This window comes from Jaculus jaculus, chromosome 1 (genome assembly GCF_020740685.1).
Source record: "Jaculus jaculus isolate mJacJac1 chromosome 1, mJacJac1.mat.Y.cur, whole genome shotgun sequence".
NCBI lineage: Eukaryota > Metazoa > Chordata > Mammalia > Rodentia > Dipodidae > Jaculus > Jaculus jaculus.
This window is the reverse complement of record NC_059102.1, coordinates 297,026,411-297,043,837: the sequence shown is the minus strand read 5'-3', so window position 1 is coordinate 297,043,837 and position 17,427 is coordinate 297,026,411. Positions and strand designations below refer to the sequence as shown.

Here is a 17,427-nt window from a genome sequence, read left to right as displayed (position 1 = left end):
CTTGAGGTGGTCCATTATAGCTCTTAACATATGTCTGGGGAGATAGCTCAGTGGATAAATAAATTGATTGCTGCTCAAGCATGAGTACTTGAGTTTGAATCCCTAGTAAAAGATAAAGGCTTTATTGGGCCTCTGTAACCCCATCTTGCCAAAAGAAGGGAGGCAGAGACAGGAAACTGTTGGAAGCTCATAATCAGCTAGTTTGTTGAATAGAATTGTGAACAACTAGAGACCCTCCCTCAAAGAAGGTGAAAGGTGAAGATGAACATCCAGAAATTGTCCTCTATTCTCCACATGCATGTCGTGGCACATACACCTCCACACTCATACACATGACCCCCTGCCACACACACATATACACCAAAAGAGCAAACAATTATATCTTAGGAAAGGTTATTTTCAGTTATAAAATTATCTGTAGCTGTAAACATTTTTAAAGAACCATTTTCCATGCAGAGCAAATAATTCAGGGGATAAAATACATACTGTACAAGCATGAGAAGCTGATGTTGGATACCCAGTACCCATATAGAATGTCAAGTGTGGTGATGTGTGCCTGTAATCCCAGTGGGGGAAGCAGAGATGGAATCCCTCCAGCTTACTGGCCAGCTAGTCTAGCTGAATTGGTGAGCTATAGGTTCATTGAGAGACCCTTCTACTGAGGAAGACCCATGATGTTGACCTCTGGTGTACACACACACATACACACACACACTTGCACCCACACATGCATAGACATATACATATTACACATCTATTTATACAGGCAAAAAACCTCAAAGCATTATCTACCCTATTCTATTTATCATTTAAAAATATTCATTTGTGGGCTGGAGAGATGGCTTAGCGGTTAAGGCACATGCCTGTGAAGCCTAAGGACCTCGGTTTGATTCTTCAGGTCCCAAGTAAGACAGATCCACATGGTGGTGCATGCTTCTGGAGTTCATTTGCAATGGCTAGAGGCCCTGGCATGCCATTGCCCCCACTTCTCCCTGTCTCTAATAAATAAATAAAAATAAAATATTTTTAAAAACATTTATTTGCAAACTGAGAAGACAGGCAGAGAGATCGCCTGAGAGAGCACCAAGGCTTCCCACTGCTGCAAACGAACTCCAGAGGCGTGCACCACTGGCTTTATGTGGGCACTGGGGACTTGAATCCTGTTTGTTAGGCTTTGCTGGCAAGCACCTTAACCACTGAGCCATATACCTCTCCAGCTCCTGTTTAACTTTTAGAAAATGAATTTATTTATATATTTATTTGAGAGAAGAGACAGATGGGGGCTGGGTATGGGCACACCAGAGCCTTCTGCCACTTCCACATGAACTCCAGATACATGTACCACTTTGTGCATCTGGTTTTATATAGGTGCTGGGGAATCAAATCGAGGCTGTCAATCTTTGCATGCAAGTGCCTTAATTACTGAGCTATTTCTGCTGTCCCTACTTTTTAAATTTTTATTATCATCCCCTCTGGTACTGTGGATTGAACTCAGGACCTTATACATGCTAGGCAGATGCTCTGCCACTAAAGTATATTCTTAGCCCCTTAATTACTCTTTTATAATAGTGAAAATACTCACCTGCCATAGATTTTATTGATTACAATACTAGGGATCAAACCCAGGGCCTTAGGCATGCAAGGCAATCACTTACCAACTGAGCTATATTCCTGGACTCAGAATTTCCTTTTAAAGTATATAATTTTAAGTGTAGTCACAATATTTTATAATTGTTCTCACTGTCTAATTCCAGAATGTTTCCAAGCACCCCATACCTAAGAGTAACCACTCCACATTCCACTTCCCCAGACAGTATCTACTTTCTATCTCTATAGATTTCTGTATTCTAGACATTTCATATAAATGAAATCATATAGTATGGAGTATCTTGTATCTTCTTTTTTCACTTAACTTATCTTTAGGGTTCATTTATGCCATGCCATGAATTAATACTTATTCTCTTGTGTGGCTGACATTTTGTTTTGTTCGTGTGTAGTTGCATGTTGCACACTCTCTTTATTCATTTATCATTTGATGGGCATTTCAGTTTTTTTCCACTTTTTGGCTGGTATGAGGATGAGTTTAGCTATGTACAAAAGTTTATTTTGTGAACATGTATTTTCAGTTCTCTTGCATATAGACCTAGGACTGGAATTCCTGACCCTATAGTAAACTTTGTATTTCACCTTTTGAGAATTACCAAACTATTTTTAAAATTATATAATGACCATACCATTTAACATTTTTATTTTAGTGATTTTTTTAAATGTTTAATATCTGTAAAAAGAAAGGGTGCTCTAACAGTTTTACAGAGAGGAAAGTTATGAGATAGAATGAAAGGAGGTTATGTTATGTCAAAGTGTTTTTTTTCTAACCAGTTCTAAGTATCATATACAACATTTTCCCCTAGAAATTTTAGGGAAACTAGTTAGGATAATCAATGAAAATTCAGAAATTGAGGAGAACTCTAGTTAGTATTCTTAAAAACCTGACTTGTCGAGCTTGAGAAATGGCTTAGTGGTTAAGCGCTTGCCTGTGAAGCCTAAGGACCCCGGTTTGAGGTTTGACTTCCCAGGACCCATGCAAGCCAGATGCACAAGGGGGCACATGCATCTGTAGTTCATTTGCAGTGGCTGGACGTCCTGGTGCACCCATTCTCTCTATATCTGCCTCTTTCTCTCTCTGTCACTCTCAAATAAATAAAAATTAAAAGCTATTTTAAAAAATCTGATTTGTCAACGTTATTTTATTTCATATAGAGAAGCTGGCAGAGGCTCAGCGCAGGTTTGCTACCCTTCAGAATGAGCTTCAGTCATCACTGGATGCACAGAAAGAAACTACTGGTGTTACTACGTTGCGACAACGCAGAAAGCCAGTCTTCCACCTATCCCATGAGGAACGTGTTCAGCATAGGAATATTAAAGACCTAAAACTGGCCTTCAGTGAGTTCTACCTCAGTCTTATCCTGCTGCAGAACTATCAGGTACTTATCTAGAGATATCTTATCTAGAGAATGGCAATTTTTGTTGTTGTTTTTCTAGGTAGTGTCTCACTCTAGCCTGGAATTCACTGTGTTGTCTCAGGGTGGCCTTGAACTCATAGTGATCATCCTATCTCTACCTCCTGAGTCCTGAGATTAAAGGCATGTGCCACCACACCCGGCTAAGAATGGCAATTTTAAGTAATGATAAATTCTCATAAGTAGAATTAGTAATACAAAAAGAGAAATTGTATCTTATTCTTGAGTTTCTTATTGGGATTTTAGATATCATAATTGTACCAAAACCATGTATCAGATATAATAAATTAAACTGTTAACTAAACTGCAATGTTTAAAAATGAGTTTATATAAAACAACTTTATACAACATTCAAGGCTAGTTGTCCTTTGACTCAGAGCCTAGTAGTTTGCTTCCTGTTTTTAAAGGTAGCTCTGTTAGTGGTGAGTAAAAATAAATAATGTGTCTACTAAACTGTTGTTCGCTCTGTAAGAGCTTTATATTCCCCCTTACCAATAACAGAATTTCCATAAAGGCACTGGATTTTCTGCAACTGGCATTGATAAGAGAAAAGCAACTGGACAGTTAAAATTCTCAAAGCTAGTTCTAATAAGGCAAAAGATCTTAACTTGCTACTAAAATAATTATTCCAGTTTTATTGTCCACAGGCTGTAGTAAACCATATAAAAAAAAACCTTGATAAATTAGATCCATGCCAAATATGTATTGAGATTAAAATTCTCAGAAATTATGTCACTCAGTATTTTTTAAACCTTACATGAAATATGTGAATGAGTATGCTAAATTAGGCCTTGTATTAGGACATTTGCTAATTTATAGTTTATGCTTGCTTACATAGTTAAATGCCACAAGAGATCATTGAAAAACAGGTTTTGAGTTCAATAATAAACATTTCCTTAGGCAAATGCATCTCTAATCTTCACAGAGACATTATGTTCTGTTTTTATTTTACTCTTGTTATTATTACTTATAATAAGTAAGACTATCATAAGACAATAAAACATGTAAAAGTAAAGGTTATACAATAAAAGTTTTACCTGTGATGTTATAGTTTTTTTTTTTTTTTTTTAATTTTTATTTGAGAGAGAGGGGAGGGAGAGAGCGAGAATTTAGAATTGGCAAGTCAGGGCCTTTGCCACTGCTGTTGAGCTCCAGATGCTTGCGCCACCTACTGGGCATTGACCTTGCATTTGCCTCGCCTTTTGTGTGTCTCATTTACATGGGTGTTCTAGAGTTGAACATGGGTCCTTGGTCTTTGCAGGCAAATGCTTTAACCACTAAGCCATCTCTCCAGCCCTGTTACAGTTTTTAAATACAAAGTAATTGAAGTTTCATATCTACAGATTCTAAGTTGCTAGTATATGTACTTCTGTATTTATCTTTCATAATTCTTTCTTTTCTTGGCATGTGTATTGTATTGTGGTATGTTAAATGTGCCTATTTGGTGCCTCATGCTGGCCTTGAAGTCACAGCAGTTGTCCTACCTCAGCCAGATATTAAAGCTGGGATTAAAGGTATGAGCCACCATACCCAGCTATAATTTTAATTTCTACTATGTTTATTTTTAGTGACTCCCTCACCTGTAACTTAAGTTTTAAAATAAGCAAAATGCTTTCCTATAAGGTTTAAAATCATTAACCTTTCATAACTAATTAAATATGGTTATATATTACAAGGAAATACCTTTGTTAAATTTTTTTGTCAACTTTCCCAACAACTTTTGTTTTAGGTTATTATTTTGAAAAAAGAAACTTTGAAAAGCAAAGATAACTGATAACTATAAAAGCTCTCTTCTCTATTTTATAAGAATACATTTACTTTGAAAATGAGAAGTGAAAATTAAAAGCTGCATCTAAGTCATGATGTGTACTGTACCCCAAGAATAGTTTAAGATCATACATTATGAAAATAAATTCTGAGCAAAGAAGCAAGAAGAATTTATTTTGGAAGCTGGTGAGATGGCTTAGTACTTAAGGCATTTGCCTGCAAAGCCAAAGGACCTCGGTTTGATTCCCAGGACCCATGTAAGCCAGCTGCACAAGGGCCCACATGCATCTGGAGTTTGTTTGCAGTGGCTGGAGGCCCTGGCATGCCAATTCTCTCTCTCTCTCTCTTGCTGTCTCTTTCTCTCTCTCAAGTAAATAAAGAAAAATAAAGTTTTTTAAAATTTATTTTGGAATGAGTATTTAGCTTTTTACTAATGGAGGTGTGCAATTAGCAAATATAAGAAACCACTGTTAGCCGGGCGTGGTGGTGCACGCCTTTAATCCCAGCACTCGGGAGGCAGAGGTAGGAGGATCACTGTGAGTTCAAGGCCACCCTGAGATGACAGAGTGAATTCCAGGTCAGCCTGGACCAGAGTGAGACCCTACCTCGAAAAACCAAAAAAAAAAAAGAAAGAAAGAAAAGAAACCACTGTTGCATAGATCTCATCTTGCAAATTGTACATTTTCTGGTGATGGTTAAATAAATGTGATAATGTAGAAAAGAGTATATTATTTTAATAATAAATTGAAGAAAAGTGGGGCTCCTAATGCTTATCTGTTTACCATGTTGTGTAGACATTTCTTCCCTTCCATTGACTCTACTTTATATTTCTATCCCTAAACTGAGGTGCATGAATGGCAAGTGAAAGTTAAGAGAACTAGGCCTGGGGAGATCACTCAGTTAAAGGCTTGCCAAGCAAGCAGGAGGACTCTAGTTCAGATCCCTAAGACCTAACAAAAGGCAGGTGCAGCAGCCTGTTCATCTCTGGGTTCTTGAATGATGATAGAAATTATAGTTGCATTTCTCTTTTTTCTGTAGAATCTGAATTTTACAGGGTTTCGGAAAATCCTTAAAAAGCATGACAAGATACTGGAAACATCTCGTGGAGCAGATTGGCGAGTGGCTCATGTGGAAGTGGCCCCATTTTATACATGCAAGAAAATCAACCAGCTTATCTCTGAAACCGAGGTACAGTATTACTTATTTAGCATATGTTTTTAAGAACAGTCATGTCTTATTTAAAGAAGGAATTTAGTATTTCTGATCTCTTTTGTAAGTAGTTGCTGGCTTTGAATATTTAGTCTTGGGATTTTTTTCTTTTCCTTTATCAGTACACATTTATCAAGAAGTAATCATAATGCAATATATATTACTTATACCTCACTTTGTTTGAATAACTTATGCCAAAACTTAGTAACTTGTCATTGTAGGCGGTAGTAACCAATGAACTTGAAGATGGTGACAGACAAAAGGCCATGAAGCGTTTGCGTGTCCCCCCTTTGGGAGCTGCTCAGGTTAGTAATTGCTTCCACTGGATGGTTTGTTTTTCCACATTTAATACTCAGCACATTCTGGTTGCTGGCTGGCTCCATTGCCTTAAAATTTTTTAAACCAAAGTTTGAAAGTAATTGCTACTCTTGTTAGTCTGCTTTTTTAAAAAAATAAATAGATGTCAGCAACCAGACATAGTGGTACATGCCTATAATCCCAGCACTGGGTAGCTGAGGCAGAAAGATCACTAATCCTGGGATAGCCTGGGTTAAATATTAAGACACTGTGTCAAAAAGAAAGAAAGAAAGAAAGAAAGAAAGAAAGAAAGAAAGAAAGAAAGAAAGAAAGAAAGAAAGAAAGAAAGAAAGAAAGAAGGAGGGAGGGAGGGAGGGAGGGAGGGAGGGAGGGAGGGAGGGAGGGAGGGAGGGAGGGAGGGAGGGAGGGAGGGAGGGAGGGAGAAAGAAAGAGAGAAAGATAAAGAAAAAAGGAGAGAAAGAAAGAGAAAAGAAAGAAAACAAAAAAGAAAAGAGAAAAAAACTTAGATTCCAGAATTGGAGTGTCTTTCCACCTATTATTCTCTTATAACTCCTATCATATTCATTATTTTAAAAAAATGTTTTATTTATTATTGGATAGAAAGAGAGGGAGAGAGAGAATATGGGTATTCCAGGGCCTCCAGCCATTGGAAATGAACTCCAGACACATGTGGCACCTGTGCATCTGGCTTCCATGGATACTGGAGAATCAAACCTGGGTCCTTAGGGTTTGCAAGCAAGTGCCTTAACTGTTTAGCCATCTATCCATCCCTCACATTGATTCTTACATGTGCTGATGACTCTTTGTTCTTATCAAATGATTAAGATGAGTTGTTATTGTTGTTTATGATAATGGGAGGTTCAGATACACTAGAATACTACATAGGTTTTTCTAAAATGTATCATTTGGGCTGGGGAGATGGCTTAGCGGTTAAGGCATTTGCCTGCAAAGATAAAGAACCTAGGTTCGATTCCCCAGCACTCATGGAAGCCAGATGCACAAGGTGCCACATGCGTCTGGAGTTCATTTGCAGTGGTTGGAGGCCCTGGCACACCCATTCTCTCTCTCTCTATCTGCTTTTTTTTCTGTCACTTTCAAATAAAAATAAAAATAAAAACATCATTTCTAAATTGATACCATTTGATAATAGTTTTCTGGTGTAACTGCTACATTTGAAATACATTTGTCTATTTATTTATTTATTTATGAATGAGAGAGAGAGAGAGAGAGAGAGAGAGAATGAGAGACAATGGGCATGCCAGGGCCTCCAGCCACTGCAAACGAACTCCAGACGCATGCACAAGGGGGCGCACGCATCTGGAGTTTGTTTGCAGTGGCTGGAGGCCCTGGTGCACCCATTCTTTCTCTCTCTCTCTCTCTCTCTCTCTCTCTCTCTCTCCCTCTTTCTCTGTCAAATAAATATTTCAAAAAATGTGTTTTCTGTGTCATAAAACATAACTTAATCAATTTAAAAGGATTTAAATCTTACAGAATATTTTCAGTGGCCTCATGGAGTTAAAATTAGTAACAGAAAAAACTTCTACAAATTTTATTTTAAAAAAACTATACTTAATGTCATACATCATTTTTTTCCACTGTACCTAGAATAAAATGTATATTCACAATTATCACCATCACCGAATGAATATAGCCAATATGGTAAGGTCAGAAAAAAGACATAAAAACATTTAGATTAGAAAGGAAGAAATAAAACTGGTGAACTATTTTGCCAATGACTTGATGAGTTATGTAGAAATACAGTGAATCTATGTAGCTACTACAATGAACTAGGGAGTTTGATAGGGTTGCAGAACACAGTGCCAACTTATAGAAAACAGTTCTATGTATGTCATCAAGAATAATTGGATATAAAACCTTTTTAAGTAATGCTATTTATGATAATCAGAATATGAAATGTTTGGGAATCATTCTGATAAAAGATATAAAAGACCTTCACATTGAAAACTAAAACATAAAAGCACTTACATGAGAAATATGTCATGTTCATAGGTATATTGGGTAAGCTCTGTTGCTAAGATTTCAGTTTGGGGCTGAAGAGATGGTTCAGCAGGTAAGGTACTTGCCTGCAAAGCCTAATGATCCAGGTTCAATTCCCCAGTACCCACATAAAGCAGATACACCAGGTGGCATATGTGTCTAGAGTTCATTTGCAGTGGCTAGAGGCCCTGGCACACCCATTCTTTTTCTCTTATCTGCTCCCCTCCAATAAATAAATGAAATATTTTTAAAAATTTTAAAGATAATCATTTTTTTGGTGTGTGTGTAAAATTGTTAAGCTAATTTTAAAATTTATGTGGAAATGCTAAGGATCTAAAACAGGTTGAACAGCTTTGAAGCAACTATGTTAAAAGATTAACTCAACCTAGTATAAAAACTTAATTTTAAAGCTACAGTAGTCAAGAAAGAATCAAGACCTGCGTATACTCAGTGGGACAAAATAGAGCATCTGAAAATAAACTATAATAGATGCAATGCAAGTCAGTACTATTATCAACAAATGGTTTTGAAATAATTGCCTTATATGTGCAAAAGGAAATCATGTGCTTTCATTCATATTTTACATTATAGATCTCTAAATATACTATAGGCCTAACTTAAACCTTTATTATTATTTTTTCCACAAGAAAATACGTAAGAAGGTCCTTTTGCCATTAGGCTACACAAAAGATTTCTTAGAAATAACACCAGAGGTACTTCATCAAAGTTAGTGTGTGCTCTTCTGAAGACTCTATTAACAAAATGAAAAGTATTAAACCAGGTGGAAATATTTATATAAAAGTATCTGGTAAAGAACTTATATCCAGAATATATGAAGAATTCTAACTTCATGAAGAAACAACTGGATTTATTTTTATTTATTTATTTGAGCAAGAGGGAAAGGGCGTGCCAGGGCCTCTAGCCACTGTAACTGAACTCCAGATGTGTGTGCCCCCTTGTGCATCTGGCTTACAAGGGTCCTGGGGAGTCAAGCCTGGGTTCTTTGGCTTTGCAGGCAAGCCATTCCTCCAGCTGCCCCCCTCTGTTTTTTTTCTTTTTGTTTTTTTGAGGTAGTGTCTTATTCTAGCCCAGGTTGACCTGGAATTCACTCTATTCTCAGAGTGGCCTCCAACTCATGGCGATCCTCCTACCTCTTCCTCCTAAATGCTAGGATTAAAGGTATGTGCCACCACGCCAGGCTTTATTTTATTTATTTATTTGCATGCATTGCTTTTTTTGCATTTAGTTTTAAGTGTGTTCTGGGGGAATATTTGTTGAAAGCTTAGTGCTTAGCTCATGGCACTTTGGGACACAGTGGGACCTTTAAAAGGTTGGGTCTAGTGGGAATAATCTAGTGGAGTGTGCTGCTCCCCCCTGCCTGTCCCTTTTACTTTCTTGCCACCATAAAGTGAGCAATTTCCCCTCCCCTGCATTCCTACCATCAGTCCCCGAAGCCATCAAAGTATAACTTCTCTTCTGTATCTCAAATATCTTGCTTGCTACAGTAATGGTAAGCTGACTAACACAGTAGAAGTCCCTTGTTAGAGTCTAGATGGTGTTTTTACTTTGTATCTACATATTTAATTTTTCAGTTGGCATATAGAGATTTAGGTATCATTCATTCTGACATTTTCAAACTGTGTGTGTGTGTGTGTGTGTGTGTGTGTTTCTTTTTGAGGCAGGTTCTCGCTCTAGCCTAGGCTGACCTGGCAATTACTCTCTAACTCTGTAGCCTATACTGGCCTGGAATTCCTGGCAACCCTCCTACCTCAGCTTCCCCAGTGTTGAGATTAAAGGTGTGAACCACCAAGCCCATCTTGGTTCTTTTTATTCTGAAACTGACAGTATAGATATCTGTTACTAATAAATAATAAATCAAAGGTTTTAATGCTATGAAGAGGTTTGGCAGTTTTTAGAAGACATTTAGCATATCTGAAGTTAAATCTCAATACTAAAATTTCCTTAAAATTATCACTATTTCTTATCTCTTTCTATATCAGATTTAATTTCTTTCTCTTTCTTTCTTTCTTTCTTTCCTTCTTTCTCCCTCCTCCTCCCTCCCTCCCTTCCTCCCTCCCTCCCTCCCTCCCTCCCTCCCTCCCTCCCTCCCTTCCTTCCTTCCTTCCTTCCTTCGCTTGGCTTTTCAACGTAGGGCTTCACACTAGCCCAAGCTGACCTGGAATTCACTATGTAGTCTCAGGATGGCCTCGAGCTCACAGCAATCCTCCTACCTCTGCCTCCTGAGTGCTGGGATTAAAGGTGTGTGCCACCACGCCTGGCCAGATTTAATTTCTGTTCAAAAATTCTATTATAGGGCTGGAGAGATGGCTTAGCAGTTAAGGTACTTGCCTGCAAAGCCACAGGACCTAGCTTCAGTTCCCCAGGACCCACATAAGCCACATGCACAAGCTGGCACATGCATCTGGAGTTTGAGCAGCTAGAGGCCCTGGCATACCCATTCCCTCTCTCTCTCTTTTATAAACAAATAAAAATATTCTTTTAAAAATTCTAGTGTAACTTGAAAATTTCAGTTGTTATTCCAACATAGAGGTATGCAAGTACTATTATACCACAAGTGTTCTTATTTTTATCATTGTCTCTATTCATAGTACAAATACATAAACCCCCTTGACTTACAAAATTTAAAAAATGCACATTCTGTAAAAATGAAATTGCATTTTAAATCTCTCTAAAAAACTTATGTATATATATAATAGTTTCATTTATTTTATAACTCAGATTTCTATAAAAGAATTAAAAATAACTGGTAATTCTGTTTTAGTAAAGAATGGCTGCTTCTCTGCTTCAGGTTTCTAGAAGTTCTTATCATAAAATATGATTTTTCTTGTAGAAGTTTAAGACTCATACTACTGAATTATTATAGCATATACTAAAGGTCTTTGCTATCTTATATTCACAGCCTGCACCAGCATGGACAACTTTCAGAGTTGGTCTGTTTTGTGGCATATTCATTGTACTGAATATTACTCTTGTGATTGCAGGTAAGTAGTTTAAATATTGAATGAGTATGTTTGGTGGTCTATGGCATATTCTGCACTGTCTATAAAGAATCAAGCATGTATATACCAAAACCACTAGAGGAAATTTGCTAGGGATATGTTTTATGCTCTTATAAATTGTATAGGGGTGCATTTGTCTATTTTTCCCTTTGGGTATGATTGATTATCCTTTAAAACATTAACCTACTGCTCTCTCTCATTTCTAGTTCTTAGTTTAACTAGTTCCAACTATTTTAGAGTTAATTTGTCATAACTTCAACTTCTTTTATCATGGTTGAAGATAAATAAATGCTACAAAATGTAAGCCAAAGCTTGTTCACTTTGTTACTGGAGACCCTGTCATATCCTTCCCAGAACTTACTGACATTCACTTTACATGTCATTTTAAGAAGCTTGGCTATGTAATTTTCTAGTCTATAGAAGTTAAAAATTAGAGATAGAAAGGATTGCTAGAATCTACTGTACTCCCAATACAAACAATTGATATATACCAACGAGCTTATTAAAACCTCCCTCCAAGAATTTGACTAACCACTCAATAGTATTGCTTATCACCACTATTGGAAACACTTAATACCCCATACCTACTGGTCCCAATCTGCTTCACAAGCTGTGTGTGCTGTTTTTTGTGACACTGAAATGTTAAGTAGTTTTTCAGTTCTCCACTCTATACACACACACACACACACACACACACACACACACACACACACACACTAATTTCCCATCTTGGCAATCTTATTCATGCCTATGATTATAAATAATATCTATATGCTAGTGACTCCACTCTCATCTGAATGATGTCTTACTGGCTACTTGGATAGCTAGTAGATACTACATACTTAAGTAGACAGTTCTTTCCTCAAGTAAAGGTTCTCTTCCATGTTACACCTGTTACTCAGTTTCTCAGGCCAATGCCTTTTAGTCCTTATTTACCATTGTGTTACTTACGATTCCTATCACTGACAAAATTCCTGAGATTATCAGCTTAGAAGGAAGAAAGCTTTATTTTGCCTCATAGTTTCAAGGTTTTCAGTCTGTGGTCACTTGGCCCTGTCATTTTGGAATTAGAGAACATCATGATAGATAGTATGTGGTAGAAAAAAGTTGTTCAATTCATGGAAGAGGTTAGACAGGGGAGAGAGGGGTGAGGAGGAAGAAAGGCCATAAAATCTTAGGTCCTCAGGGCATACAATCATCATATACTTCAGAATTTATATAGTTATAACTATAAAGTTTAACAAAAGATTAAATTATTTTCAGCAAAGTGGATAAACAAATATAGTTTAGAAACAGATGTTATAGGCTACAGAGGGCTCAGCAGTTAAAGGTGCTTACTTGAAAAGTCTGTTGGCCTGGGTTCACTTTGCCAGCACCCATGTAAAGCTGGACGCAAAGTGGCACATACATCTGTGATCCCAGTATGCCTACAACAATGACAAGCAGAACCAGGAAGATCCATGCCAGGGCCTGCAGCCATTGTAAATGAACTCTAGACACATGTACCGTCATCTTGTGCATCTGGCTTTACGTGGGTACTGGGGAATTGAACCTGGGTCCTTAGGCTTTGCTAGCAAACAACTGCCAAGCCATTTCTTCAGCTCCTTTTTTTTTTTTTTTTTCAAATGAAATACCTGTCTGAGTTTCAGTCCCAGCCCCACTGTTATTGGTAGTTGTTTTGTGTTTTCAGAACTTTCCCCACAGGCAGGCGTGGTGGCGCACGCCTTTAATCCCAGCACTCGGGAGGCAGAGGTAGGAGGATTGCCATGAGTTTGAGGCCACCCTGAGACTCCATAGTGAATTCCAGGTCAGCCTGGGCTAGAATGAGACCCTGCCTCGAAAAACCAAAAAAAAAAAAAAACTTTCCCCAAACAGTTTCTTCATCTGTTAAATGAGTTTAATACCTTTAATTTATAGGATTGTTTTAAAATGTATTTATTCAGCAACAATTAAGTTTTATTTAATGATTATGCTGGATACCCATGAGTCTTAAAACGGAAGAGAAAGGGGCTGAGGATGTAGCTCAGTGGTAGAGTTCTTGCCTAACTAAGAACAAGAAGTACTACAAAACCAAAAACAGATGAAATTACCGTTAAGCCAGGTATCGTTACTCATGCCAGAAGTCGCAGCATTTGAGAGTATATATAGGAGTATAAGGAATTCAGTGTCTTCCTCAGCCACACAGTGAGTTCCAGGCTAACCTTGGCTACAAGAAACCTGTCGAAACAAACACCCCTAAAAATAGAAAAGAAAAACTCTTTCCTTATGAAATTGATTATACTAGAGAGATCAAGGCATACAGTAAAACAATAATAAATACGCCATGAGATAGAAGTTAAATGTTTAAGCTGTTCAAAGGAACAACTGAGTGCTTTTAAAATGAGCCCATCTAGGGAAGACTATGGAAGAGATAGAATTTAAGCTAGACTTTAATGGAAGGAAATGCATTCCCAGAGAAGCGTACAGATCAGCAAAGAGATCTCATTGACTCAAGTTCTCTGGGATGGTTAGGAGATGGGAGGGAGTTATTAAGGATAAAGGTGATAAATTCATCTTGGCCAGTATTAGCTGAAAAAGATGAAAAAGCTAGCTTTGAGACCAGCTTATAAAACCAGATTAAGACTGTACAAAGTGTATATGTTATATGTAGTTGTTTTCTCTGTAAGAGAGAACACTTTACTCATTTATAAGTAGAATCTGTCTCTTTCATTTCCAAAATGAGTGTGTTAAATTATTGCCTTTAAATAAGACCTAAGAAATCAATAAAGTTGCTTCTCATGTGATTAAATGAAAGGTTTTTTTTTTTAATTTAGGACAAACTGAAGTTTTAGTAAATATAGGCTTATTTAAATGATACTTTGATTTTTTGAATGTGCATGTACTGTGTTCTCTTAGTTCCAAACCCTTCTTTGTTTGATCTTTTTGTGTGTTGTTGAGGGGGAGGCTCAACATAGTTAAAACCAGCTGTCTGTCCTTATTTATCTCCCAGTGGGTACCCAGAAGATAATAGTATGGAGAGTCTGAGAAACAGCAGTAGTAATGCATGTTCAATCACGATCCTGTTTTTCAAGCATTCATATAAAAAATGTGCATAATTGCTGTGATTTCTCAAGGGACCCTGACCTAGTGTTTAATAATTTTCCAGAATATCACATATTCTGGAATTCTAGTTTCATGGAAATCCTATATAGATTTCTTAAAACTTTTTACTCTTACAGATGCCTAGTAACCTCGGCTTAACTTGATATAATAGCAGTGTACCATAGTGCACTTATTTTACCAATCATATTTTTAAGGATGTAAAACAGACACTTCTAAACTGTTGGTAAGATTATTAATTGTTACAATATATTTTGAAAATAATTGGTAGTGTATGTAGAAATTGTCACTCTAACTTTATTTTTACAAATTTAGCTTACATATCTGTATATAAGGCTAATCACTGCCATTTTGCTTATAATAGGGAAATCTTAAAAACCGTTCACATCTATTGAATAAATTATAATGCTTCTATTTGATGGAATACCATGAAGAGGTTAAGGGGAATGAGGTAGTGGTAGAAGTAAAAATTAGCACAGGGCTTTGTGGACTTATTGCACACTATTTACCAGAAGTGCACGTCTATGAACCTATGATCGGTTCCCCAAAAGACATGTAACAACATTAGCAGCAGTCCTGTTTGCAATCATTCCCAAAGTTCATCAAACAGCAAGATAGATAAATTATATTATGTCTGTACCAAATGGAACAGTATGTTGTAGAGAGAAGAAGGAAACACATCCATGTATAAGAATGTGGATGAATCTTACAAGTGAAAGAGAGGTTCACATAATGAAAAATTAACCATTTTAAAGTGAGAAAAAGAGGCCAAGCAGGCAAGGTGCATATTGTAGGATCTGGTATGCAGATTTCAAAAGGATGGGCAGAAATTAATGGCAGAAAAGAGTGCTTTCTGTTGGGTTGGATAACACCTGTGAAGAAGATATAAAGCAGGCCTCTGGTACGCTGCTAATACAGTTTCCTACTGTGGTCCTGATTTATCTATTTCCCTACATTATGTAACTCTTAAATTAAAACTTTATATTAGAAGATGAGTAAAATTTTTATGTGCAGATATAGGGGCACCATTGTACTATATAAGTGAAAAAGCAAGCTGCTGGGGAATCTAGCCTCGAGCCAGGGTCCTTAGGTTTCACAGGCAAACGCTTAACCTCTAAGCCATCTCTCCAGCCCTTTAAAGTTTTTAATGTTTGTTTTAAAAAAACTGATTTGGAACTTGATACAGTACAGAATGGACTACTTTGTAAGTTTTGGGACAGTCCTCTATGTTTTGTTATTTTTTTTTTTTTTTACTTTTTGTTTTATTTTGAACAGGCACATACTGATTTATATACAACCTACCCCAATTGTTAAGTGTGGCAGGTTCTGAAGCCAGATTGCTAAGGTTGAATCCTTGTTACCCTAGACAGGTTGTAATTTAACTAAGTCTTAGTTTCCTCATGGATCTGCTGTGGATAACCAATTTGTAGTGTTGCTGTGAGAATTAATAAAGTTATGCATGCAGCTATTAATCACATTAACTTAGCTCAGGATAAGTGCTTAATAAATTCTTTTTATTACAAATTGAGGGGCTGGAAAGATGGCTCAACCATTAAGGTACTTGCCTGCAAAGCCTTATGTTCCAAGTTTGATTCCTTAGTACTCATGTAAAACAGGATACACAGAGTGGTGCATGCATCTCAAGATTGTTTGCAGTGGCTAAAGGCCCTGGTTCATTCATTCTTTCTCACTCACTCATTTGCTCATTCACAAATAAATAAAAAACATACCCCTATAGCCAGGCATGGTAGTGCACACCTTTAATCCCAGCACTCAGGAGGCAGAGGTAGGAGGATCGCCAAGAGTTTGAGGCCACCATGAGACTACATAGTAAATTCCAGGTCAGCCTGAACCAGAGTGAGACCCTACCCCAAAAAACAAAACAAACAAACAAAAACCCCCTCTATATTTTAGAAATAAATATGCCTTTAATCCAGCACTCGGGAGGCCAAAGTAGGAGGATTCTTGTGAGTTCGAGGCCAGCATAAGACTACATAGTGAAAGCCAGGTCAGCCTATGCTAGAGTTAGACCCTACATCAAAAAAAAAAAAAAAAAAAAAAAAAAGTTAAAAAATTGATAAAGCCATGGAAAGTTTAGAGTAGTAGATGTCAATTATTGTGTGGACACATTAATCACAGAGATGTTATTCTTTTAAAAAGTTACAGTAATTCACCTTTTAAGTTTACATTTTTTTAATTGACAACTTCCATAATTGTAAATAATATCCCATGGTAATTCCTTCCCTCCCCTCACTTTCCCCTTTGGAACTCCACTCTCCATCATATCCCCTCCCCTCTTAATTAGTCTCTTCTGTCACTTTTTTTAAAAACAATCTCCAGATGCATGTGCCACTTTATGCATCTGGCTTTATGTGGGTACTGGGGAATTGAATTTAGGTCATTAGGCTTTGCAGGAAGCACCTTAACTGCTAAGCCATCTCTCCAGCCTTCATTTTGCTTTTTACTTCCTTGGAATTAAAAGAAAAAAAAAAGACAGTGCATGACCCAGTGTCTCCAACAACTGCAAACAAAAACTAAACACTTACACCACTTTGTGTCCACCTTTGCTTGGATGCTGGGGAATTGGGGAGTTGAACCCAGGCTCACAGATTTTGCAAGCACTTTTACCCACAGAGCCATGTCCCCAGCCCTTCTTGGATTTTTTGTTTGTTTGTTTTGTTTTTGTTTTTCGAGGTAGGGTCTCACTCTAGCACAGGCTGACCTGGAATTCGCTATGTAGTCTCAAATTGCCTCTAACTCAAGGCAGTCCTCCTACCTCTGCCTCCCAAGTGCTGGGATTAAAGGCATGCAGCACTACGCCCAGCTTCTTGGAATTTTTTGAGACCTTCTCTAGGAAGAACTGTTGTGGCTTAATTTCCAGTCCATCTACAAAGAGGTCCCCAAGGAGAGCCTACCAGAAAGAAGTGTCACTCTATTGCTGACCTGTGCCCTTAACTTGTAACTTCTTATCTAATTTGAAGATAGTGATTTTGATG

General features: G+C 37.3%; 1 protein-coding gene across 1 annotated transcript in view; it reads left to right on the top strand.

Annotated features, from left to right (window-relative positions):
- Positions 1-17,427, top strand: part of Xpr1 (xenotropic and polytropic retrovirus receptor 1) — a 199,099-nt gene that overhangs the window by 126,173 nt on the left and 55,499 nt on the right. The window contains exons 4-7 of the mRNA XM_004658737.3: positions 2,761-2,984; positions 5,826-5,975; positions 6,218-6,301; positions 11,233-11,314. Coding sequence (XP_004658794.1) covers positions 2,761-2,984; positions 5,826-5,975; positions 6,218-6,301; positions 11,233-11,314 — 540 coding nt within the window. The remainder of the gene's footprint in view (positions 1-2,760; positions 2,985-5,825; positions 5,976-6,217; positions 6,302-11,232; positions 11,315-17,427) is intronic.